The sequence below is a fragment of the Microchirus variegatus genome, assembly GCF_963457635.1.
Source record: "Microchirus variegatus genome assembly, chromosome: 15".
Taxonomy (NCBI): Eukaryota; Metazoa; Chordata; class Actinopteri; order Pleuronectiformes; family Soleidae; genus Microchirus; species Microchirus variegatus.
In genome coordinates this window covers 10,962,668-10,990,568 of record NC_139816.1, presented here as the reverse complement: position 1 = coordinate 10,990,568, position 27,901 = coordinate 10,962,668, and the positions used below count along the sequence as shown (strand labels likewise).

The window sequence follows — 27,901 nt, the reverse complement described above, 5'->3', positions numbered from 1 at the left end:
AGCTCACAGTATTTCCTGAGTCTCTCTCTCTTTTTGGCTTGGTATTAGGGTTCACTCTCTTGGTGACTGATGTTTTCTTTTTATTCATTTATTTTTTTTCTGTCTCTGCTTCTCTTGTCGTTTCTTTTGTCGGCTTTCAGTGTCTATCGCTCCTCCTCCTCCCCCCATGCCCCAGCTGACTCCACAGATTCCTCTGACTGGCTTTGTGGCCAGGATGCAGGAGAGCAGTAAGTGATGAGGCAAAAAGACGCGCACACTCCATCTCCTCTTCCTCACCCAGCATGCACTGTTCCTTTCCATCTTGTTGTCTGTGTGTCTGAGATCGATTTCTACTAACCTCTCGCACCACGAAGAATGTGCCTCCTTAGAGCCATGTCATAGAGAAAAGTTTATTTTTTGATGATATAGTTAATGGTAGAATCTTGTTCATGTATGAAATTAGAGCATCGACTAACAATTATTCTCTGGATTTTCTTTAGATTAAACGTGTAGTGGTTTGGGCCACATTTCCCAAACCTTAAATCAAGTATATTGATCATGTTTGTGTTTGTCCACAAAACAAAGACATTCAGTTAACTGCAATAGCAGAGCAAATACTAAAAAAAAAGTAAATCCAGTAGTTGATTATGAAACTAGTGGTCAATTAATTTATCATTAACTCTGTAGATTTAAGCCACGATTTATCATACTTTTGAGGTGGAAAAAAAGCCAAAGTTCACTGAAGGCCAGGTTTGGAGAAGATGGGAGCCTTTGCTGCCCCCTGCTGGTTTGTTTCTCGATTGAAAGTTACTTCAGTTCATCAGTGGTGGACATTAATTAATGATAAGGTCTAGTAATTATAGTTTAAAAACAAACAAACATAAAATTCATTATTATAGATTTTCTCCTAATGTGGATGTTGTCATACAAAACTGAAATGCACTAAAAAGCATGACTCCGCATGTAAGAGCAACGTAATCTCTGCTACTGGAACAAAGAGTCAAAGCAATAAACATGTTATATATGTTGTTAACAGTGATGCAGATCTCAAACTGGGTTTAATGTAATGCATAACTGTACATACACACACAGTTCTGCATGCCTTTATCATTCATTCTGCATGACTCAGCCGCTGCATGTCGACCTCTGACCTCCTGACACCCAGCGCGAGTGAAGATCTGACTTCCTGTGTTTTCTGCTCCATCAGTTGCCGATACTCCCACTCCTCCTCCTCCGCCGCCTCCGGACGACATGCCCATGTTTGACGACTCTCCTCCGCCGCCGCCTCCCCCTCCCGTGGATTACGAGGAGGAGGACGCTGCCGTCGTTCACTACAACGACCCCTACGCCGACGGAGACCCAAACTGGGCTCCCAAGATCTACATCGAGAAAGGTTTGCTCAAATTTTTACTCACTTTTACTGTTGTTCTGAATGCAGTTAGCCATTGGGGGCAACTCCACTGGCTATTTTTAATGGAAGTCGATGGGAAAATTAGCTTTTACTTACCAAGATCGATCTACTCATTTTAAGATGAATTTCACATAAAGAATGTGCGTAAAATTTACACAAAGTTGAGCAAAAATATTTGGAAAATTGTATTTGAAAATGATGATTCTGACTAATAATATTCAGAAAAACAAGAATGCAGACTCAGCATTCCTAATTAATATATCCAGGAAAACTAGAATACTGTATCAACTGTTAATATCTAGTAAAACCTAGAGTGTTAATATCCAGAAAAACAAGCATATTTCGTCTAATATAGACTATATAGACTAAAGCCTCCCTCTGTGATTTCAGTGGTTGCCATCTACGACTACTGCCAGGACAAGGACGACGAGTTGAGTTTCATGGAGGGGTCGATCATCTACGTCGTCAAGAAGAACGACGACGGCTGGTTCGAAGGCGTCAGCAACGGCGTCACCGGCCTGTTCCCCGGCAACTACGTGGAGAGCATCATGCACTACGCCGACTGAAGAGGACGTCGCCGCCGCCGCTAACAGTACAGTCTATTTATTCAGTCGTATCGTAGTCCACCAAGAGAGACACACGCAGCAACAGTCGTGACTCGTCCTCCCGAGACGCTTAGACACAAATGTATGATCCCTTTCTTTCTTTTCTTTTTTTTTTGATATGACAGAATGTTCTTTCTCTAAATGATTGCAAATAAAATTAAAATTAATATCTATTTAGTTTATTTTGGTGTTATATGGGCGGGGCATTTACGGAATATGTAAAAACAACAAAAGAGCTGGACTGCACGCGCTCGCAGCTGGAGGATGGTCAGTTGGTACATCCTGCCTGGACAAAGATTTGTTTGCGCAGAAAATAAAACGTACAGAGTGAGCTGCAGCCACTTCAGTGTAAATTCAGTGAACGTTAATACGACGTCATTTCTCCTCGACGCCACGAGGCCCATTGGTGCGGAAAAACAAACGTGTGGCCTGTCCATCATTTCCCAAATTTAGATACCGTTAATGGTAAAATACTGTAAAAATGTCTCGGTAACCATTACTCCTGAAGATCAGTCTTGGCGTTCAAGCATGCAAAAAAAATAACGTAACTTTATTGTTTATTGCCATTATGCTTCCATTATTTTGTAAGTGTATTCACAACATTTTTTTTTGTTTAATTTCTATTCCACTGTTGTTTTCACAGAACTTTTTGATACCGGTCAGGAATTCCAGAGGAGTTGCGCGCTTAAAGCAACACGATGCAACTCTTGGCAGTGATATCACTGCAGCAAACGCCCCTCCACATTACTAAACAAGACTCATATATGTTGCCCCCTTCAAAACAGCACAGTTAAGAAATACATCCACTAGAGGGCAGCACAGAGTTAACTTAATTCCTGACATCAATCGTGTCCCTTCAACTATTGGCCCCCTACAGTTTCTGGTGGTACTGCTCCATTCATAATTGCATAAGACATAGAAGAAGAGTATCAAATTGTATTTATGTAGCTAACATTAAGAATACATTAATCTTAACCTGATCTGGGCAGATCTTAGCATTAGCACTCTGCGTTTAAGGTATTAAGAAGTTGCATAGTGTTGCTTTAAAGTCATAGAAGTGAAATTGAATTTTCTCTCGTTTGCATTTAGATCCAATTTTTAAAATCAAGAGCACATTTCTCCCCCTTTCCTGCCACGTCTTATTTTGAAAATTCTGTCACATCACTGTCATTGATGCTAATCAGAAAAAAAAAAACGTCAGTTGGATCATGTTGGTACCTGGTGGTGCAGTGACAATAGCTGGATTTTACCGTACTAAACACTGCCATGCGACAATTCAGACATTAACACACACCGTCGACCAGTACACAACTCTAATACCTCCTGAATCTCCTCAAAGCGAACGACGACCTGCTCCGAGCTCGAGGACCGCGTTGAACGATTTGAAACATTAAATCCTCTGGGCTGTACATATTTAACTCCTATCAACATTAGCTTTCACTCAGGTCTCCATAACATCATCATCCAACGTCTTTCTCGCAGTGGTTGCATTTCAGGATAACGCCTTCATTTTTTTCCCCCGTCTTTTCTTTAGTATTTCCAATTAAATAATTAAACATAAAAACAATTAGGTAGAAATTATTGAAATCTATCTCTCTGCCTGCCCTTCATTTGTACATATAAAGTGTTGATTGAGAAATGAATGTACAGTCTTTTATAATAAACAATTCTATGTACAACATGCATATGTGTGTGTGTGGTCACTTTCAGGAAGAAATGAGGACGAAGCAAAAGGTTGGTTTTAAATAAAAAACAAAAAAGAATTGGTTTATTGAGCGCACAGTTGTAGATGTTAAGGCCTCTGTCGTTGCAGGACACTTTGTGTTACAGCGTCAACGCCCCCAACATTTCACATGTCAAAGAGGAGACGTGACCGTTGGGCCTTTTCAGGTGTGGAAGGATCTCGGAGGAGACTCGAGCGCGGATCCGGACGGACACACCGGCGACAGCATGTGCATGTTATGTGGAATTTTCACAGATGGTGCAGCGGCTCCACAGATCGGGGACTGAAATCACAGTCGCTGTGACACTGTGACGCAGCTGCAGGTACAGTACTGTTAGAAGCAGTGGCATCTGATTGTTTAACATTAACCTCCAAAAATCATCACGACGAGCAAACCAGCTGTATACTTATGTGACCCTGTTCAGACCTGGCAGTGACATCATTCCCAACTAATCCAAGATTAAGTAACTCCAAATCCATCCTGAAGATGCCGTGTTCCATTAGTGATCGGAACTCTGACTTTTTTCATTTTAACTGAGGAACAAACAATGCTACCTTTAATAGCACTTCTGTATTCTACCAGGGTTACTGCCAGGTCTGAACAATTTTGGATGATTAACGACAGTTCAAACAGACGTCTAACTGCTGTTTTGATCCATTGCTTTTGGTTCAGTGTTCTGCCATTTTCTCCACTCAAAGCTGGCACTAAAACCATCACAAGGAGTTTTCTCCAAACGTCCATCGTCTTTCTCTCACTCTCTCTCCGCGTCCGTGTGTGTCTTGAAGTTGGCCGACTATTGGTAGCTGCCTTGAAGTCGACACCGCGGCAGAGGGAGGTTCATTATTTGTCTCTGGTTAGCACCATCTCAGTGAGCCGGATGAGGGCGTCTCTCTCCGCCGACGGCCTCAGCAGACTGATGTGTCTGATGGCTTCTCGACCGTAGCGCTGCGCCAGGAAGTTTGTCTGCTGCACGCCATCGCTCTACGAGACAAACAGGTCCTAGGTCTTCATCTAATACATGTGTAGTTCACTGTGCTTTTAGCAAGGGACAATACAGGAGAAGCAGACTTATGTGAGAAACTTAAAAATAGTCAGTGTATTACATAAAGGTGACCAGGGACTTAACCTAATTCATTTTACATCAGATAAAGTGTGCACTATGTAAAGACTTTGTTCACTTCTTTACTTTGCTGTTGTACAGTGTCTTGCAGCAGGAAACTAACTTTAGGTCTGTAACAAATTAACCACAAACTATTTTGATCATTGGTTAATTAGTTAGATTTTTCTTTAATAATTAAAACTCTCAGATTATTCAGCTTCTTAAAATGTGAATATTTTCCGTTGTCTTTGCTCTATATGATAAAGAAAATCAGGAAGACACACAAGTTACTTCATCAGTAATATGAGTGACTTAAATTAATCCAAAGAACAACAAATAAACTAACTAAAATTAACAACAAAAGAACAGTTTAACACATTGTTTCCCGCATTCCAGTCTAAAGTCCTAAAAATATCAAATGTTTCAAATAATTTAAAAGGACCTCATCTGCAAAAATGATTGGTCCTACCTTGAGGACATACTGCCAGGCTCGATCTACATCTCCATTGGAGCTGAAACGTCTCATGATCATAGCATGAAGCTCAGGAAACTAAAAAACACCAACAAAAGGACAGAAGATGACACTGATGGACTGTGTTAAAACAAACAACAACAACATGATGTTTCCAGACTGAAGGATAAATGTTGGTCTCACCTGTTGACAAGCAAACAGAACTGGTCCAGTGGCCAAACCCAGTTTGAGATCTGCAGCTGTGGGCTTCCCCAAATGACTGGCTCCTGATGTGAAGTCCAGCACATCGTCCACCAGCTACGGGACAAACACAGACACGCTCAGATTACCAATCGCTGTTTAATCTGATTCCAGTGAATGGGATTACCGAGGTCTGGACGTACCTGAAAAGCGATGCCCACGTTCTTCCCGTACTGGAAGGCGATTTCGTGAACGTCGGGATCAGCGTTGACCAGGATGGAAACCTTCAACAAGCGAGGGACAGGCAGTCAAACAAGAGACAGCAGGAGCAGAGACCGAGTCGTCTGTCCATATCTTTGATATTTGTGCGGAGACAGAACGTACATACTGCTTTACAACTGTTTGCAATAAGACTCGCCGTCTTCTTGAAGGTTTTCTCGAGGTAGTGTTTGAATCTCTCGTTCTCGTTCTCTTTAGAGCCCAGCTGCATGAATTCACCTGGAACACAAGAGAAATTAGACTTAAAAACGGTATAAGTAATATTAACAGACTCTCACATGAAGCTTTAAATCCACTTGCATGATTAGGGCTGGGCAATACATCGATATTCTATCTTTATCTGTGATGACTCTTCCTGGTTTGAAACTAGTGCTGTGCAATAGGTTAACGCACATTAACACATGACGCGTTTCCATGACGACTGACCGGAAAAAGACGCACATGGCGTCATGTTTACGTGTCACAACACCAGAGACTGTTTACCAGTTAGCTCCATTAGCTCCTGTTTATTAAATGAAGAGCAGCGCTACAAATAACCAGCGTACCCGTGTACGTCTTTTTCCGGTCAGCCGTCATGGAAACGCATCGTGCGTTAACGTTGACGCCGTTAAACGACCGTTAATGTTTGACAGCTTTATTTGAAACAATTACTCGATTTCTAAATTAATCGTAAAATAAATACATTCTTAAATGTGAACGTTTTCTTTTTCTGTTAGAAATGACCAAATATTCCCAAAGTGTTCTACTTTACCTCGGACCAGGTCTTCTATGACCTGGGACAACACTTTGACCACAGAGATGTTTCCAATCCGAGCCAAAGCCATGGAGGCGGCAGAGAGGATGAAATCTCCGACCAGGATTGCCTGAAAGTAAAAAAATAAATATTAACATTTCCTTCCATTAGAAAAAACAAACAAACAGATGAATCCCAGTTTCAGATTTTTACCTTTTTTTCACCCCACACTTCGTTGATTGTTCTCTTCCCTCGCCGCTTATCTGATCCATCGATGACGTCGTCGTGCACGAGGCTGGCGGTGTGAATCATCTCTGAGATCATGGCGATGGCCTTCTGCCCCGGGAGCAAATCTCTGCAGGACACGGGCACGTATGATTCATATCACAACTTTAATACTCCTGTCACGAGGCGTGGTCGAGTCTTTACTGCAGTCACTGAATCACGGGTCACTTATGAGAGGGAGAGTCGTGTGGGTGAAAGAGGCTCAGGTGAATGTGGTGAAAGTCTCACCCTGCTCTGTTGCTGTGGATGTTGAGGGCTCGAGCCATGAGAACAACAATCATCGGTCGTATTGCTTTGCCTTTGCCATCGAAGTAGTAATCGCATAAATACTTCAGCTCCTCTTTGGACACAAACAGCTCCTGTCAATTCAAGGAAGAAAACGTGTGTCTTTTATTTCAGCCATAAGAGAAACACAATTACACTGTCAGTTCTGTCAGAAATTGAAAGAAATTGATTCCAAACTATACGTGTCAAAAAAATAACGTACCTTTTTGATGTCATCATATAAAGTCGCCATGTCTTTTTGGGCTAACGTGAAAGGATCTTTGAGCTTTGCGTCGCTGTGTATCGTTCTGCAACAGCATGACTGGAGTGATGGAAACTGCAGACGTGACGCGTGTCTGAAGAGAGACGTAAAAAAAAAAAAGAAACACGCTGAATTATGTGTCAGACTCATGATATATTAAAAATACATCGGCATAAGCATGAAAAGTTGAGATCCCTGGTTGGATCTCATCACAACTCACCTGTTCAGGTTTAAAATGTTCAGGTTCTCCTGCATATATGATGGTGACTGTGCCTTTAAGACAACATACAAAAAGCATTCAGAAAACAAATATTCAAGGAAAACAAGACGAGTTCCACCACTCTCTGAATCCTGGTTAAAGTTATCTTTTGAAACAACAGACGATCCTTTTTAAATATAGACTTTCCTGGTGTACTGATGCAGATTTTCAAAGTGAAATGAATGAATGAAAACTTGACAGGTGACTGAAGATAAGAAGGTCAGTGTGAAAGGTCTTGACCTTTAGGAGCAGCTTCTGTTGGACCGACCACCACCCTGCAACAAGTTCCCATTCATTTCCGGTAAATATTACAAAACACAGGAAACTCTTGCAAAATCAAACTTACAAAACAGTTATTGTGTCAGGAAATGTGACAGCGACAGACACGGGGGTAAATCGGTTAACCGCTAAGACCACACCACGGGGCAGAGGCACCGGGTAAAGGCTCGGTAGATGTGTATGACCTTCCCGGGTTTGACAGATTTCTCTTCCTGGTGTCCTGACTCCTGCCGGCCGCAGCACTCACCTCGTTCCCCGGCCTGGAGATCCATGACGCCCGGCCCGGAGAGTACGCCGGGAAAGCCGCTGCCCTGCCGTTAAAATGCCGCACGGTTTCCGCGAAACACGCCCTCGAACAGGTTGTACTCCATCTGCGGCAGTGCCTCCACCACGGCGCGGCCATGTTGTTACCCCCCAGCCGCACGCGACTGCGCGTCAAGTTACAAATCTGAGCGGAACCGGAAACCTGTCGGCGCTCGTGGACTGATGACGCAGATGTAAACAGGAAGCATCATGTATTACCTTAAACTCAATAGAATAGGCATTTCATGTAGATTTAACTCGGTTCCTTTCAATAATATTTCATTATTAAAACGGTAAAAATAAGTGTCAGGTGTTAACTGCAGGTGGCAGTTGTTTTTTTGTTTGTTTTTTTACATGGGCGTAAGTGTTCGGGATGAGGCTAATGGCTAGTTAGCTCACAGTTAACTGAGACAACCTATTAACCAGCTTTACGTCGTGATGTTTTCACAAACAAACATAAATACCATTGTTAAGCCAATACAGTTTATTGCTTTAGGTCTATATGCTTTACATGTTGACTTATTAGCTAGTTGTGAGAGGTGACCTAACTAGTTTCTTTTGTTTTTTAAAAAAAAAAACTTTTAAAATAGAGAAGACAGGGAAATCAAGTAAAACATGCAAATTTGGCCTTATTATTGTTTTTATCCATTATTATTGACATGAAATAATTTGAGTTATGCATACAGGCTGTGAATGATGGTGGGTTTATTTTCCACTTATATGAGTGAATATGACATTTACCTAATAAACCCAAGTTAACTGTGAAAGTTATTTTGGAATCCATTCTGTTTATATGACATTGTAACCTAACTAGTTTTAATGTATTGGTAAAAATTGAAAAATGATCCACATAAACTGTAAAAATGTCCTAGTATAGTATGTCAACAATAACTGTCCAAATATAAACCTTCAAAAATATCCTAGTATAGTATGTTGACAAAAACTGTCCAGATATAAACCATTGAAAATGTCTTTATGCTGTCAACAATGTAAAAATGTAACAGCAAATTAGATGTAACATGAAAAATGCTGCCAATGCAATGAAAATAATAAACCTGTATCCTTTCAGCAGCTTTTTAAAGATAAAGGGGGGGGGGGGGGATACGTCCAGCAGATGGCAGCATTTCCCATGGTGGTGGTGGTTCCTGTTTTAGCAAAAAAGTTTTTACCTGACTGCAATTTCAGCTGCAATTTCTAACATTGAATAATTACAGATGGAGCTGCTCCTGCACAAAGCTACATTGATTTGGAGGTCATGGTATACTTCTGTGATTTGGTACCTTCCACTCTTACCGGTCGGAGCAGGCAGGGGGATCTCTCTACAGCAAACATCTTGTGGGTAAGTTTGTAATGTTAAAGTTACACAGGATGTAGATAATATCTGTCACTGCCATATTTATGACTTTAAATTATGTTATTTTTTAACCCTATCACAAATTCTTTGTATTGAATCTTGAACTCAAAGATATCATAATGAGATTTGAACTTACAACCTCAGGCACACAAGTCTTATTCTTACAGGACAAGCTATTTTTTAAAGGACTGCATAATGACACCAACAGATTTGTACAATATTGAATAGCTCAAAAGTGGTGTGTCATTATTTACGCTCACATTATTTTTTACCTCATTTATGGCGTCACCAGATTTTTGCCAATCCATAAGAACAAATTTCACACAATCTCACAAAAAACGTAGGAAACCTTTATTTTGAGAAGGTACTTAGATTAGCAGAAATGTGAAATCATAATGTTTGCCCTTCAAGTCTAATCTAGTGTCTTCATGTTTCTGTGTCCTGCAAAGACAGAATGAGCAACAATTACAATAATACGTACAGTTTTCAATGTGGTACTCTCTTTTTTTTCATCATCGTCATCAAAGCTAATATTGGTGAGAATAATTCCTTTGTTTGTTTTACCTCAGTCACAACAGTTGGCTGTGGTGGCAAAGTGGTGTTACTGCTCGTAGTGTTACTGCTCGTAGTGTTCAACGCTTCTTCCGTCTGCTGCAGGTGAAGAAAATCAATATTTAATGTAACAAAAACAGATTTCGGGGTAGATATATTAACCCATAAAATATAGGAAAAGAAAATTTAAAAAGTCGTTTTTACTTATTGTTTAGGGGAGAATGAATGGAAGTTTTTTTTTTTTTTTGGCTTGTTTTTATTTCCATTTTGTTGGAACATCAGAGCATAAACGCTGATTTCACTGATTACTGTGGAAACGTTTCTTACCATTGTCCCATTTTCATCAGGAGGAAAATCATCGGGGTTGTCAAGAGGAGTCCAATCGAACTGGATTGGAAGAAAAAAAATACATCATTAGCGACTGAAAACATTTACATAATACTGAATTATTATTTAAAATACACTTAAATCTTGACTCAAGCATAAAGCAGTGTGATGTTCCTTTAATATTTTGTGAATTTGTATCTAAAAAAGAAAATTTGTAAAATAAAATATTCAGGAAGCTACACAAAAAAAATCTATTGTAAAAACAGACCCCAAGAAGGGAACTTTGCTTGAATAACAAGTGAAGCACAGTTCACTTCTTCATTTAACAGCTCAAAGTTACAAAGAACAAAAATGGTGGTCAGGAACTGTTAAGATATCCATGAATTTTGAAGATAAATGTAGATCAAATTTTACCATAAAGGTATTATTTATTTATTTGTTTTTTAAATATCGAAACTCATTAAAAAACTATTTTAAATATTTATTCATTTTAAATGAACCATTAAGACGGGGTTAAAAAATAGTTTTCAAATCTTGATATCCATGATTTGTTTTTGGTTTAATATTGTATTTTAACTATTTAAATATTAGAATTTTTAACTATTAACATAAATGCTCAGCAGATAAAAACAGTTTTTATGTGGCGAAGAATTTAAAATTTTGAACATATCCGTGTGTGGAGTGTGTGGAGTCTGTGACTCATCTGGGTTAGTAAACAAAAATAAGGTTTTAAATAAACACGTTCAGTTTCCTATCTAAGTCCAAAAGTTCACACTTTTGTTGACTAACGGGAAAATGTTCTGTGAGGCAAAATCGACCGACTTTTCGGTTTGTTTGTCGTAAAGTCAAAGTTCTGTTCTGACTAATCTGCGCAGGATTTTCTTGTTCACTTGTTTTACCCTTGAAATATAAAGGAACAAATGTGTCAAATACACTGACTGAGAATTTTTCATCAAATCACTGCATTTATTCTTCCGTTTTTGACACAGATCCCTTCACAGCTGCTTCAACTGAACCCAGACTTTGATTGAAACTGGACGTCGTGGACGTTCTTCTGTAAAGTTTACCCACCGGTATATCTGTATCACCGAACTCATGCCCTCGGAGTGTTGACCTGCTTCCCGGCGGCCACTGAAAATCAGTGTTTGAGCAGTTACAGAGGAAGGACATGAACACACATCTTTTTTTTTTTTTTTTTTTCAATGTAATATGAAGTCTTAAATTTAAGAAAGTATAGTATTTTTAGGAAAAAGAACAAAAAAAAGACAAAGATAAAATAAGGAGGAAACAGTCTTACTCGAGTTGATGTCACTGCAACAATGAGTCCCACCAAACAGAGTAGAGTTAACCCTCTCATCCTGAGAACAGACCTGTGATTTAGTGCCTGCGTGAACGTGAACATTCGGCTTTTATTCGGCTCTCGTCAGGGGGCGGAGCTGCCTTCAGTGGTGGTGGTCAATTTTAACTTAATAATCAATATTTTAAAGCATAATTCTTTGATAGTTTGTTTCCGACCCAGGACTCTCTCCTTAAATGTACAGCTGTTACAGTAGATGCTATTAACCCCCCAAACAAATCACTTCAGACATTTCATCATATTTAGTCTTATTTAACAATTCATTGTCCAACTAACTACATATACATATAAGTAGTTATTTTTACTTACTTTTGTTTGCCTTTATTGAACAAAACAGGGGTCCTTGTAACCAGAGCTGGTGTTTAATATTAACAGCCATAACTTAGGATAAGATACAAATTAGGTGCAAATTAGGACACCTCCAGATATGGACATAGGCTTTTAGAGATTTATATTCTATATTTTTTAATTCATGGACTTTCATATTTGTACAACCTCCCTAAAGGCCATAAAAAGTTTAAAAAAAAACACCAACAAATAACAAACACGTCACAAACGCAAATTAAACACCACTGCAAATCACAATACACAAAATATAACAAGGAAAAGTCAATTATTAAAGTATTTTACAATTAAATTAGTGATGGTTTAATAATGCAGTTATCGTTGCCTCCCTACTTTTTATATATATCTTTTAAAAATAACCAGAGACACCATGATATGATTTATCACGATATTTGCTAAATCATATATTGCGTTATATTGACCGCACTAGTGAAAGTTAGCAGTTGGCACCATCTAGTGGACTGAAATGTTAATGTATTTAGTTATTATTTAATGCTCATCCACAAAAAAGTTTAATGTTTATTTGTAACATCAGTGGAAATAATATAATAATAATAATATATGCGAAAACGGATGAATACTTGCTGTTTCAAAATTGTCACACAAACTGTTGCGATATTTCACTGTATTTGTTCCCCCCGAGAACAAATTTCACACAATCTCACAAAAAACGTAGGAAACCTTTATTTTGAGAAGGTACTTAGATTAGCAGAAATGTGAAATCATAATGTTTGCCCTTCAAGTCTAATCTAGTGTCTTCATGTTTCTGTGTCCTGCAAAGACAGAATGAGCAACAATTACAATAATACGTATAGTTTTCAATGTGGTACTCTCTTTTTTTTCATCATCGTCATCAAAGCTAATATTGGTGAGAATAATTCCTTTGTTTGTTTTACCTCAGTCACAACAGTTGGCTGTGGTGGCAAAGTGGTGTTACTGCTCGTAGTGTTACTGCTCGTAGTGTTCAACGCTTCTTCCGTCTGCTGCAGGTGAAGAAAATCAATATTTAATGTAACAAAAACAGATTTCGGGGTAGATATATTAACCCATAAAATATAGGAAAAGAAAATTTAAAAAGTCGTCTTTACTTATTGTTTAGGGGAGAATGAATGGAAGTTTTTTTTTTTTTTGGCTTGTTTTTATTTCCATTTTGTTGGAACATCAGAGCATAAACACTGATTTCACTGATTACTGTGGAAACGTTTCTTACCATTGTCCCATTTTCATCAGGAGGAAAATCATCGGGGTTGTCAAGAGGAGACCAAGGGATCTGGATTGGAAGAAAAAAAATACATCATTAGCGACTGAAAACATTTACATAATACTGAATTATTATTTAAAATACACTTAAATCTTGACTCAAGCATAAAGCAGTGTGATGTTCCTTTAATATTTTGTGAATTTGTATCTAAAAAAGAAAATTTGTAAAATAAAATATTCAGGAAGCTACACAAAAAAAATCTATTGTAAAAACAGACCCCAAGAAGGGAACTTTGCTTGAATAACAAGTGAAGCACAGTTCACTTCTTCATTTAACAGCTCAAAGTTACAAAGAACAAAAATGGTGGTCAGGAACTGTTAAGATATCCATGAATTTTGAAGATAAATGTAGATCAAATTTTACCATAAAGGTATTATTTATTTATTTGTTTTTTAAATATCGAAACTCATTAAAAAACTATTTTAAATATTTATTCATTTTAAATGAACCATTAAGACAGGGTTAAAAAATAGTTTTCAAATCTTGATATCCATGATTTGTTTTTGGTTTAATATTGTATTTTAACTATTTAAATATTAGAATTTTTAACTATTAACATAAATGCTCAGCAGATAAAAACAGTTTTTATATGGCGAAGAATTTAAAATTTTGAACATTAAGATACATTTTTTTTATAATTTAATAAGTCATTTTTTACCATTGACATATCCGTGTGTGGAGTGTGTGGAGTCTGTGACTCATCTGGGTTAGTAAACAAAAATAAGGTTTTAAATAAACACGTTCAGTTTCCTATCTAAGTCCAAAAGTTCACACTTTTGTTGACTAACGGGAAAATGTTCTGTGAGGCAAAATCGACCGACTTTTCGGTTTGTTTGTCGTAAAGTCAAAGTTCTGTTCTGACTAATCTGCGCAGGATTTTCTTGTTCACTTGTTTTACCCTTGAAATATAAAGGAACAAATGTGTCAAATACACTGACTGAGAATTTTTCATCAAATCACTGCATTTATTCTTCCGTTTTTGACACAGATCCCTTCACAGCTGCTTCAACTGAACCCAGACTTTGATTGAAACTGGACGTCGTGGACGTTCTTCTGTAAAGTTTACCCACCGGGTCTGTATCACCGAACTCATGCCCTCGGAGTGGTGACCTGCTTCCCGGCGGCCACTGAAAATCAGTGTTTGAGCAGTTACAGAGGAAGGACATGAACACACATCTTTTTTTTTTTTTTTTTTTTCAATGTAATATGAAGTCTTAAATTTAAGAAAGTATAGTATTTTTAGGAAAAAGAACAAAAAAAAGACAAAGATAAAATAAGGAGGAAACAGTCTTACTCGAGTTGATGTCACTGCAACAATGAGTCCCACCAAACAGAGTAGAGTTAACCCTCTCATCCTGAGCATAGACCTGTGATTTAGTGCCTGCGTGAACGTGAACATTCGGCTTTTATTCGGCTCTCGTCAGGGGGCGGAGCTGCCTTCAGTGGTGGTGGTCAATTTTAACTTAATAATCAATATTTTAAAGCATAATTCTTTGATAGTTTGTTTCCGACCCAGGACTCTCTCCTTAAATGTACAGCTGTTACAGTAGATGCTATTAACCCCCCAAACAAATCACTTCAGACATTTCATCATATTTAGTCTTATTTAACAATTCATTGTCCAACTAACTTCATATACATATAAGTAGTTATTTTTACTTACTTTTGTTTGCCTTTATTGAACAAAACAGGGGTCCTTGTAACCAGAGCTGGTGTTTAATATTAACAGCCATAACTTAGGATAAGATACAAATTAGGTGCAAATTAGGACACCTCCAGATATGGACATAGGCTTTTAGAGATTTATATTCTATATTTTTTAATTCATGGACTTTCATATTTGTACAACCTCCCTAAAGGCCATTAAACACCACTGCAAATCACAATACACAAAATATAACAAGGAAAAGTCAATTATTAAAGTATTTTACAATTAAATTAGTGATGGTTTAATAATGCAGTTATCGTTGCCTCCCTACTTTTTATATATATCTTTTAAAAATAACCAGAGACACCATGATATGATTTATCACGATATTTGCTAAATCATATATTGCGTTATATTGACCGCACTAGTGAAAGTTAGCAGTTGGCACCATCTAGTGGACTGAAATGTTAATGTATTTAGTTATTATTTAATGCTCATCCACAAAAAAGTTTAATGTTTATTTGTAACATCAGTGGAAATAATATAATAATAATAATATATGCGAAAACGGATGAATACTTGCTGTTTCAAAATTGTCACACAAACTGTTGCGATATTTCACTGTATTTGTTCCCCCCGACACATACCGACACATTTTAATGTCAGGTGTAAACTATCAAACAAATCTTTTGCTCTGAACAAACCTGGGCTAAAACAATTTGGTTTTTTTCTCCCCCAAAGGGCGTGGACGGTTGCAGAAGACGTTTGTGGAGCAGTAATAATATTGAATGGGCCCTTGCTGATAAAAGTGCTGGACTGAAGAACCATCACTCATGTAGCGGGACTTGTGTTGGCCACATGAGAGACATGTGTTTGTTTGCCGGGGTTTTTGTTCCTGTTGCTGCTGCTGCTGCTGCACCAATGTTTCCTGTGCAGTTTTGCGGACTGTCTGCTGGGGGAGAGGACATGTCAATTTGTGCACCAGCTGCAGAAATCTTGGCCTCACATTTGATCAGTCGTTGCTTTTTGATGAACCCATAAAAACTATAACCAGGTCCTGCTTTTTCCACCTCAGAAACATTTCAAAACTCAGGTCAATTGTATCTCACTCAGAACTTGAGATGATCATTCACGCCTTCATCTCTTCACGCGTTGATTACTGCAATTCCCTCTTCACCTGCCTCAGCAAAACCTCACTAGATCGCCTCCAGCTAATTCAGAACGCTGCTGCCCGACTCCTGTCTAGATCCCACAAATTTTCCCATATCACACCTGTATTAGCATTCCTGCACTGGTTACCTATTATACCAATTTAAAATCCTCACACTGACATATAGAGCCATCAACGGTCAAGCCCCTCCGTATTTAGAAGATCTCCTTTCTCTCTACCACCCTGCAAGGTCACTGCGATCTGCTGGAAGCCTGCTACTCTGTGTTCCTCAGTGCAGACTGAAAACCAGAGGTGACAGAGCATTTCAGTCCGTTGCCCCAAAATGGTGGAACTCTCTACCATCTGAGTTAAGAGCTGCTCCCTCTGCTGACATTTTTTGTAAAAAGCAACTAAAAACATCTGTTCAGGCAGGCGTTTGAATTTTAAATATGTTGGTGTATTTCTTAAATGTGCTGCTGCTTTTGTTGTTTTTATTTTGTATTTTATTTTTATGATGTTTTTATTATTATTTGTATTGTTCATGTATCTTGTGAAGCACTTTGTGAGTTTCCTCTGTGAAAAGTGCTATAGAAATAAAATGTACTTACTTACTTACATGTGTCTGGTGGATTTACATTTGCAGGTGGCAGTTGTTCTCAGTAGTTCTCTCTGTTAAACTTTGCCACATCTTTTGTCATAGTAGTGGTCATGAAAACATCTTACTGGGTGCTGGCTGTGGTGTATGAGGGGCTGGTCTGAGTACTGGTGGGGGAACAACAGCAGAAGAACAAGGATGAAAAAGTCCATCAGTGATGAGTCATATTTACAGTTTTTATTTTTCTTATTAAAGACTGTACACAGAACAAGCACATCATTATTTAAGAAAAGAGTTACACCATGCATTTATTCACTTATTTGCTATATTTGTTGCAAGTGCATAGTGTGGACACTGCTTAGGAGAAAAATAAAACTGCATATGTATATACTGTGACACACACCTGGTGTAGAGACTGTTGGCTGAGGACCAGTCAGCTTTTTCACCAGAAAGTGTAGCTCAGAAGGAAGAGGTAAATGTCTCTTCGCTGTGGGTGTTGTAGAAACTATCTAACTAATAGTTACTAACTATGACGTTTTTGTCAAGTTTTGGACCAAAAAAAGGTTTTTCAAAAAAATGGTCAGATTTTGGACGACATAGTATAGTATGTCGTTTTGTCAATTTTTGGACCAAATTTTTTTTTCAAAAATGGTCACATGTTGGACGACATAGTATAGTATGACGTACTACATAGTATAGTATGACATTTTTGTCAAGTTTTGGACCAAAAAAAGGGTTTTCAAAAAAATGGTCAGATTTTGGACGACATAGTATAGTATGTTGTTTTTGTCAAGTTTTGGAGCAATTATTTTTTTTCAAAAAATGGTCACATTTTGGACGACATAGTAAAGTATGACGTACTACATAGTATAGTACAGGGGTCTGCAACCTGCGGCTCTAGAGCCACATGTGGCTCTTCAGCCACTCTGCAGTAGCTCCTTGTAGCTTTAGAGATCAAGGCGACAAATAAAAGTGTTTTAATATCTTGTGCATCACATCCAACGTCAACGTAAAATTCAATATTCAGTACATGTTTCGATGTGTCCTGTCCATCTTTGGATCCACATACCGTTTTCTTGAGCATGAACAACATACAATCCAAATATTTGCTTCATTTAATTCAAAGTGGGTTCATTTTAATTTCTCTAATTTGCCGCAAACAATGGAAGAACCAGGTCTATGGGATCCGGAGGTTGGGTATAAAGATTTTGGACGACATGGTATAGTATGTCGTTTTTGTCAAATTTTTGACCCAATTTTTTTTTTCAAAAAATGGTCACATTTTGGACGACATAGTATAGTATGACGTACTACATAGTATAGTATGACGTTTTTGTCAAGTTTTGGACCAAAAAAAGGTTTTTCAAAAAAATGGTCAGATTTTGGACGACATAGTATAGTATGTCGTTTTTGTCAAATTTTGGACCAAATCTTTTTTTTCAAAAAATGGTCACATTTTGGATGACATAGTATAGTATGACGTACTACATAGTATAGTATGACGTTTTTGTCAAGTTTTGGACCAAAAAAAGGGTTTTCAAAAAAATGGTAAGATTTTGGACGACATAGTATAGCATGTCTTTTTGTAAAAATTTTGGACCAAATTTTTTTTTCCAGAAATGGTCACATTTTGGACGACATAGTATAGTATGACGTTTTTGTTGAGATTTAGACCAAAAAAAGGTTTTTCAAAAAAATGGTCAGATTTTGGACGACATAGTATAGTATGACGTACTACATAGTATAGTATGACGTTTTTGTCAAGATTTGGACCAAAAAAAGGTTTTTCAAAAAAATTGGTCAGATTTTGGACGACATAGTATAGTATGACGTACTACATAGTATAGTACGACGTTTTTGTCAAGATTTGGACCAAAAAAAGGTTTTTCAAAAAAATGGTCACATTTTGGACGACATAGTATAGTTTGACGTACTACATAGTATAGTATGACGTTTTTGTCAAGTTTTGGACCAAAAAAAGGGTTTTCAAAAAAATGGTCAGATTTTGGACGACATAGTATAGTAATGTCGTTTTTGTCAAATTTTGGACCAAATTTTTTTTTTCAAAAAATGGTCACATTTTGGACGACATAGTATAGTATGACGTACTACATAGTATAGTATGACGTTTTTGTCAAGTTTTGGACCAAAAAAAGGGTTTTCAAAAAAATGGTAAGATTTTGGACGACATAGTATAGCATGTCTTTTTGTAAAAATTTTGGACCAAATTTTTTTTTCCAGAAATGGTCACATTTTGGACGACATAGTATAGTATGACGTTTTTGTTGAGATTTAGACCAAAAAAAGGTTTTTCAAAAAAATGGTCAGATTTTGGACGACATAGTATAGTATGACGTACTACATAGTATAGTATGACGTTTTTGTCAAGATTTGGACCAAAAAAAGGTTTTTCAAAAAAATTGGTCAGATTTTGGACGACATAATATAGTATGACGTACTACATAGTATAGTACGACGTTTTTGTCAAGATTTGGACCAAGAAAAGGTTTTTCAAAAAAATGGTCACATGTTGGACGACATAGTATAGTTTGACGTACTACATAGTATAGTATGACGTTTTTGTCAAGTTTTGGACCAAAAAAAGGGTTTTCAAAAAAATGGTCAGATTTTGGACGACATAGTATAGTATGTCGTTTTTGTCAAATTTTGGACCAAATTTTTTTTTTCAAAAAATGGTCACATTTTGGACGACATAGTATAGTATGACGTACTACATAGTATAGTATGACGTTTTTGTCAAGTTTTGGACCAAAAAAAGGGTTTTCAAAAAAATGGTAAGATTTTGGACGACATAGTATAGCATGTCTTTTTGTAAAAATTTTGGACCAAATTTTTTTTTCCAGAAATGGTCACATTTTGGACGACATAGTATAGTATGACGTTTTTGTTGAGATTTAGACCAAAAAAAGGTTTTTCAAAAAAATGGTCAGATTTTGGACGACATAGTATAGTATGACGTACTACATAGTATAGTATGACGTTTTTGTCAAGATTTGGTCCAAAAAAAGGTTTTTCAAAAAAATTGGTCAGATTTTGGACGACATAGTATAGTATGACGTACTACATAGTATAGTACGACGTTTTTGTCAAGATTTGGACCAAAAAAAGGTTTTTCAAAAAAATGGTCACATTTTGGACGACATAGTATAGTTTGACGTACTACATAGTATAGTATGACGTTTTTGTCAAGTTTTGGACCAAAAAAAGGGTTTTCAAAAAAATGGTCAGATTTTGGACGACATAGTATAGTAATGTCGTTTTTGTCAAATTTTGGACCAAATTTTTTTTTTCAAAAAATGGTCACATTTTGGACGACATAGTATAGTATGACGTACTACATAGTATAGTATGATGTTTTTGTCAAGTTCTGGACCAAAAGAAGGGTTTTCAAAAAAATAGTCAGATTTTGGACGACATAGTATAGTATGTCGTTTTTGTCAAATTTTGGACCAAATTTTTTTTTCCAGAAATGGTCACATGTTGGACGACATAGTATAGTATGACGTACTACATAGTATAGTAAGACGTTTTTGTTAAGATTTGGACCAAAAAAAGGTTTTTTAAAAAAAGTGGTCAGATTTTGGACGACATAGTATAGTATGTCGTTTTTGTCAAATTTTGGAGCAATTTTTTTTTTCCAGAAATGGTCACATTTTGGACGACATAGTATAGTATGACGTACTACATAGTATAGTATGACGTTTTTGTCAAGTTTTGGACCAAAAAAAGGGTTTTCAAAAAAAATGGTCAGATTTTGGACGACATAGTATAGTATGTCGTTTTTGTCAAATTTCGGACCAATATTTTTTTTCAAAAAATGGTCACATTTTGGACAATATAGTATAGTATGACGTACTACATAGTATAGTATGACGTTTTTGTCAAGTTTTGGACCAAAAAAAGGTTTTTCAAAAAAATGGTCACATTTTGGACGACATAGTATAGTATGACGTACTACATAGTATAGTATGACGTTTTTGTCAAGTTTTGGACCAAAAAAAGGGTTTTCAAAAAAATGGTCAGATTCTGGACGACATAGTATATTATGTCATTTTTGTCAAATTTTGGACCAAATTTTTTTTTCCAGAAATGGTCACATGTTGGACGACATAGTATAGTATGACGTACTACATAGTATAGTATGACGTTTTTGTCAACTTTTGGACCAAAAAAAGGTTTTTCAAAAAAATGGTCAGATTTTGGACGACATAGTATAGTTTGACGTACTACATAGTATAGTATGACGTTTTTGTCAAGTTTTGGACCAAAATAAGGGTTTTCAAAAAAATGGACAGATTCTGGACGACATAGTATAGTATGTCGTTTTTGTCAAATTTTGGACCAAATTTTTTTTTCCAGAATTGGTCACATGTTGGACGACATAGTATAGTATGACGTACTACATAGTATAGTATGACGTTTTTGTCAAGATTTGGACTAAAAAAAGGTTTTTCAAAAAAATGGTCACATTTTGGACGACATAGTATAGTATGACGTACTACATAGTATAGTATGACGTTTTTGTCAAGTTTTGGACCAAAAAAAGGGTTTTCAAAAAAATGGTCAGATTTTGGACGACATAGTACTTAGACTTAGACATAGACTTTTTTTTCTTTTTTTTTCTTTTTTTTTTTTTCACTTTTTATTCTTGTCATTGTGTATTGTATGTTTTGGGTAACATCTACTGCACGTCTGTCCGTCCAGGGAGTGGATCCCTCACCTGTGGTTCTCCCTAAGGTTTCTACCCTTTTTCCCTTTTACAAGGGTTTTTTTTTTTTTTTTTTCCCTGGTAGTTTTTCCTTACCCTGGTCGAAGGTCTAAGGACAGAGGATGTTACCAACCCTGTGAAGTCCCGTGAGACAAACTATGTTTTGTAAACTGTGGGCTATATAAATAAAGATTGATTGATTGATTGATTGATAGTATAGTATGTCGTTTTTGTCAAATTTTGGACCAAATTTTTTTTTTCAAAAAATGGTCACATTTTGGACGACATAGTATAATATGACGTACTACATAGTATAGTATGACGTTTTTGTCAAGTTTTGGACCAAAAAAAGGGTTTTCAAAAAAATGGTCAGATTCTGGACAACATAGTATAGTATGTCGTTTTTGTCAAATTTTGGACCAAATTTTTTTTTCCAGAAATGGTCACATGTTGGACGACATAGTATAGTATGACGTACTACATAGTATAGTATGACGTTTTTGTCAAGTTTTGGACCAAAAAAAGGTTTTTCAAAAAAATGGTCAGATTTTGGACGACATAGTATAGTATGTCGTTTTGTCAATTTTTGGACCAAATTTTTTTTTCAAAAATGGTCACATGTTGGACGACATAGTATAGTATGACGTACTACATAGTATAGTATGACATTTTTGTCAAGTTTTGGACCAAAAAAAGGGTTTTCAAAAAATGGTCAGATTTTGGACGACATAGTATAGTATGTTGTTTTTGTCAAGTTTTGGAGCAATTATTTTTTTTCAAAAAATGGTCACATTTTGGACGACATAGTAAAGTATGACCTACTACATAGTATAGTACAGGGGTCTGCAACCTGCGGCTCTAGAGCCACATGTGGCTCTTCAGCCACTCTGCAGTAGCTCCTTGTAGCTTTAGAGATCAAGGCGACAAATAAAAGTGTTTTAATATCTTGTGCATCACATCCAACGTCAACGTAAAATTCAATATTCAGTACATGTTTCGATGTGTCCTGTCCATCTTTGGATCCACATACCGTTTTCTTGAGCATGAACAACATACAATCCAAATATTTGCTTCATTTAATTCAAAGTGGGTTCATTTTAATTTCTCTAATTTGCCGCAAACAATGGAAGAACCAGGTCTATGGGATCCGGAGGTTGGGTATAAAGATTTTGGACGACATGGTATAGTATGTCGTTTTTGTCAAATTTTTGACCCAATTTTTTTTTTCAAAAAATGGTCACATTTTGGACGACATAGTATAGTATGACGTACTACATAGTATAGTATGACGTTTTTGTCAAATTTTGGACCAAAAAAAGGGTTTTCAAAAAAATGGTCAGATTCTGGACGACATAGTATAGTATGACGTTTTTGTCAACTTTTGGACCAAAAAAAGGTTTTTCAAAAAAATGGTCAGATTTTGGACGACATAGTATAGTTTGACGTACTACATAGTATAGTATGACGTTTTTGTCAAGTTTTGGACCAAAGTAAGGGTTTTCAAAAAAATGGTCAGATTCTGGACGACATAGTATAGTATGTCGTTTTTGTCAAATTTTGGACCAAATTTTTTTTTCCAGAAATGGTCACATGTTGGACGACATAGTATAGTATGACGTACTACATAGTATAGTATGACGTTTTTGTCAAGTTCTGGACCAAAAAAAGGTTTTTCAAAAAAATGGTCACATTTTGGACAACATAGTATAGTATGACGTACTACATAGTATAGTATGACGTTTTTGTCAAGTTTTGGACCAAAAAAAGGGTTTTCAAAAAAATGGTCAGATTTTGGACGACATAGTATAGTATGTCGTTTTTGTCAAATTTTGGACCAAATTTTTTTTTTCAAAAAATGGTCACATTTTGGACGACATAGTATAGTATGACGTACTACATAGTATAGTATGACGTTTTTGTCAAGTTTTGGACCAAAAAAAGGGTTTTCAAAAAAATGGTCAGATTCTGGACGACATAGTATAGTATGTCGTTTTTGTCAAATTTTGGACCAAATTTTTTTTTCCAGAAATGGTCACATGTTGGACGACATAGAATAGTATGTCGTTTTTGTCAAATTTTGGACCAAATTTTTTTTTTCAAAAAATGGTCACATTTAGGACGACATAGTATAGTATGACGTACTACATAGTATAGTATGACGTTTTTGTCAAGTTTTGGACCAAAAAAAGGGTTTTCAAAAAAATGGTCAGATTTTGGACGACATAGTATAGTATGTCGTTTTTGTCAAATTTTGGACCAAATTTTTCTTTTTCAAAAAATGGTCACATTTTGGACGACATAGTATAGTATGACGTACTACATAGTATAGTATGACGTTTTTGTCAAGTTTTGGACCAAAAGAAGGGTTTTCAAAAAAATGGTCAGATTCTGGACGACATAGTATAGTATGTCGTTTTTGTCAAATTTTGGACCAAATTTTTTTTTCCAGAAATGGTTACATGTTGGACGACATAGTATAGTATGACGTACTACATAGTATAGTATGACGTTTTTGTCAAGTTTTGGACCAAAAAAAGGTTTTTCAAAAAAATGGTCACATTTTGGACGACATAGTATAGTATGTCGTTTTTGTCAAATTTTGGACCAAATTTTTTTTTTCAAAAAATGGTCACATTTTGGACGACATAGTATAGTATGACGTACTACATAGTATAGTATGACGTTTTTGTCAAGTTTTGGACCAAAAAAAGGAATTTCAAAAAAATGGTAAGATTTTGGACGACATAGTATAGCATGTCTTTTTGTAAAAATTTTGGACCAAATTTTTTTTTCCAGAAATGGTCACATTTTGGACGACATAGTATAGTATGACGTTTTTGTTGAGATTTAGACCAAAAAAAGGTTTTTCAGAAAAATGGTCAGAATTTGGACGACATAGTATAGTATGACGTACTACATAGTATAGTATGACGTTTTTGTCAAGATTTGGACCAAAAAAAGGTTTTTCAAAAAAATTGGTCAGATTTTGGACGACATAGTATAGTATGACGTACTACATAGTATAGTACGACGTTTTTGTCAAGATTTGGACCAAAAAAAGGTTTTTCAAAAAAATGGTCACATTTTGGACGACATAGTATAGTTTGACGTACTACATAGTATAGTATGACGTTTTTGTCAAGTTTTGGACCAAAAAAAGGGTTTTCAAAAAAATGGTCAGATTTTGGACGACATAGTATAGTAATGTCGTTTTTGTCAAATTTTGGACCAAATTTTTTTTTTCAAAAAATGGTCACATTTTGGACGACATAGTATAGTATGACGTACTACATAGTATAGTATGACGTTTTTGTCAAGTTTTGGACCAAAAAAAGGGTTTTCAAAAAAATGGTAAGATTTTGGACGACATAGTATAGCATGTCTTTTTGTAAAAATTTTGGACCAAATTTTTTTTTCCAGAAATGGTCACATTTTGGACGACATAGTATAGTATGACGTTTTTGTTGAGATTTAGACCAAAAAAAGGTTTTTCAAAAAAATGGTCAGATTTTGGACGACATAGTATAGTATGACGTACTACATAGTATAGTATGACGTTTTTGTCAAGATTTGGACCAAAAAAAGGTTTTTCAAAAAAATTGGTCAGATTTTGGACGACATAGTATAGTATGACGTACTACATAGTATAGTACGACGTTTTTGTCAAGATTTGGACCAAAAAAAGGTTTTTCAAAAAAATGGTCACATTTTGGACGACATAGTATAGTTTGACGTACTACATAGTATAGTATGACGTTTTTGTCAAGTTTTGGACCAAAAAAAGGGTTTTCAAAAAAATGGTCAGATTTTGGACGACATAGTATAGTAATGTCGTTTTTGTCAAATTTTGGACCAAATTTTTTTTTTCAAAAAATGGTCACATTTTGGACGACATAGTATAGTATGACGTACTACATAGTATAGTATGACGTTTTTGTCAAGTTTTGGACCAAAAAAAGGGTTTTCAAAAAAATGGTAAGATTTTGGACGACATAGTATAGCATGTCTTTTTGTAAAAATTTTGGACCAAATTTTTTTTTCCAGAAATGGTCACATTTTGGACGACATAGTATAGTATGACGTTTTTGTCAAGATTTGGTCCAAAAAAAGGTTTTTCAAAAAAATTGGTCAGATTTTGGACGACATAGTATAGTATGACGTACTACATAGTATAGTACGACGTTTTTGTCAAGATTTGGACCAAAAAAAGGTTTTTCAAAAAAATGGTCACATTTTGGACGACATAGTATAGTTTGACGTACTACATAGTATAGTATGACGTTTTTGTCAAGTTTTGGACCAAAAAAAGGGTTTTCAAAAAAATGGTCAGATTTTGGACGACATAGTATTGTAATGTCGTTTTTGTCAAATTTTGGACCAAATTTTTTTTTTCAAAAAATGGTCACATTTTGGACGACATAGTATAGTATGACGTACTACATAGTATAGTATGATGTTTTTGTCAAGTTCTGGACCAAAAGAAGGGTTTTCAAAAAAATAGTCAGATTTTGGACGACATAGTATAGTATGTCGTTTTTGTCAAATTTTGGACCAAATTTTTTTTTCCAGAAATGGTCACATGTTGGACGACATAGTATAGTATGACGTACTACATAGTATAGTAAGACGTTTTTGTTAAGATTTGGACCAAAAAAAGGTTTTTTAAAAAAAGTGGTCAGATTTTGGACGACATAGTATAGTATGTCGTTTTTGTCAAATTTTGGAGCAATTTTTTTTTTCCAGAAATGGTCACATTTTGGACGACATAGTATAGTATGACGTACTACATAGTATAGTATGACGTTTTTGTCAAGTTTTGGACCAAAAAAAGGGTTTTCAAAAAAAATGGTCAGATTTTGGACGACATAGTATAGTATGTCGTTTTTGTCAAATTTCGGACCAATATTTTTTTTCAAAAAATGGTCACATTTTGGACGACATAGTATAGTATGACGTTTTTGTCAAGTTTTGGACCAAAAAAAGGGTTTTCAAAAAAATCGTCAGATTTTGGACTACATAGTATAGTATGTCGTTTTTGTAAAATTTTGGACCAAACATTTTTTTCCAGAAATGGTCACATGTTGGACGACATAGTATAGTATGACGTACTACATAGTATAGTATGAAGTTTTTGTTAAGATTTGGACCAAAAAAGGTTTTTCAAAAAAATGGTCAGATTTTGGACGACATAGTATAGTATGTCGTTTTTGTCAAATTTTGGACCAATATTTTTTTTCAAAAAATGGTCACATTTTGGACGACATAGTATAGTATGACGTACTACATAGTATAGTATGACGTTTTTGTCAAGTTTTGGACCAAAAAAAGGGTTTTCAAAAAAATGGTCAGATTTTGGACGACATAGTATAGTATGTCGTTTTTGTCAAATTTTGGAGCAATTTTTTTTTTCCAGAAATGGTCACATTTTGGACGACATAGTATAGTATGACGTTTTTGTCAAGTTTTGGACCAAAAAAAGGGTTTTCAAAAAAATCGTCAGATTTTGGACGACATAGTATAGTATGTCGTTTTTGTAAAATTTTGGACCAAACATTTTTTTCCAGAAATGGTCACATGTTGGACGACATAGTATAGTATGACGTACTACATAGTATAGTATGAAGTTTTTGTTAAGATTTGGACCAAAAAAGGTTTTTCAAAATAATGGTCAGATTTTGGACGACATAGTATAGTATGTCGTTTTTGTCAAATTTTGGACCAAATTTTTTTTTCAAAAAATGGTCACATTTTGGACGACATAGTATAGTATGACGTACTACATAGTATAGTATGACGTTTTTTTCAAGTTTTGGACCAAAAAAAGGGTTTTCAAAAAAAGTGGTCAGATTTTGGACGACATAGTATAGTATGTTGTTTTTGTCAAATTTTGGACCAAATCTTTTTTTTCCAGAAATGGTCACATTTTGGACGACATAGTATAGTATGACGTACTACATAGTATAGTATGACGTTTTTGTCAAGATTTGGACCAAAAAAAGTTTTTTCAAAAAAATGGTCAGATTTTGGACGACATAGTTTTGTATGTCGTTTTTGTCAAATTTTGGACCAATATTTTTTTGCAAAAAATGGTCACATTTTGGACGACATAGTATAGTATGACGTACTACATAGTATAGTATGACGTTTTTGTCAAGTTTTGGACCAAAAAAAGGGTTTTCAAAAAAATAGTCAGATTTTGGACGACATTTTTTTTAGTATGTCATTTTTGTCAAATTTTGGACCAAATTTTTTTTCCAGAAATGGTCACATGTTGGACGACATAGTATAGTATGACGTACTACATAGTATAGTATGACGTTTTTGTCAAGTTTTGGACCAAAAAAAGGGTTTTCAAAAAAATCATCAGATTTTGGACGACATAGTATATATGTCGTTTTTGTCAAATTTTGGACCAAACTTTTTTTTTCCAGAAATGGTCACATGTTGGA

General features: G+C 35.8%; 2 protein-coding genes across 4 annotated transcripts in view; one reads left to right on the top strand and one right to left on the bottom strand.

The window, feature by feature from the left end:
- The window catches only part of abi1a (abl-interactor 1a), a 45,940-nt gene extending 42,307 nt beyond the window's left edge, over positions 1-3,633 (top strand). For all 3 annotated transcript variants that reach the window (XM_083901651.1, XM_083901650.1, XM_083901649.1), the window contains 3 exons: positions 141-227; positions 1,187-1,372; positions 1,781-3,633. In XM_083901651.1, the coding sequence (XP_083757777.1) occupies positions 141-227; positions 1,187-1,372; positions 1,781-1,956 (449 nt within the window). In that variant the 3' untranslated portion in view covers positions 1,957-3,633. The remainder of the gene's footprint in view (positions 1-140; positions 228-1,186; positions 1,373-1,780) is intronic.
- Positions 3,634-3,778: 145 nt separating this feature from the next.
- Positions 3,779-8,239, bottom strand: pdss1 (prenyl (decaprenyl) diphosphate synthase, subunit 1). The gene is made up of 11 exons (XM_083902002.1): positions 8,079-8,239; positions 7,514-7,566; positions 7,255-7,387; positions 6,996-7,126; positions 6,696-6,837; positions 6,501-6,612; positions 5,859-5,968; positions 5,674-5,754; positions 5,474-5,587; positions 5,288-5,368; positions 3,779-4,700 (listed from the first exon to the last, which is right to left on the bottom strand). Exons 1-11 carry the CDS (start codon positions 8,232-8,234, stop codon positions 4,560-4,562), a joined length of 1,254 nt encoding a protein of 417 aa, XP_083758128.1. The 5' UTR covers positions 8,235-8,239; the 3' UTR covers positions 3,779-4,559.
- Positions 8,240-27,901: the final 19,662 nt, after the last annotated feature.

Excerpts from the sequence above, each read along its gene's own strand:
- pdss1 (XM_083902002.1), bottom strand. The coding sequence starts at position 8,234 with ATGGCCGCGCCGTGGTGGAGGCACTGCCGCAGATGGAGTACAACCTGT. Across the intron at positions 5,588-5,673 it reads ACGTGGGCATCGCTTTTCAG|CTGGTGGACGATGTGCTGGA; the intron begins GTACGTCCAGAC and ends TTTGTCCCGTAG. Across the intron at positions 4,701-5,287 it reads CCTGGCAGTATGTCCTCAAG|AGCGATGGCGTGCAGCAGAC; the intron begins GTAGGACCAATC and ends TTTGTCTCGTAG.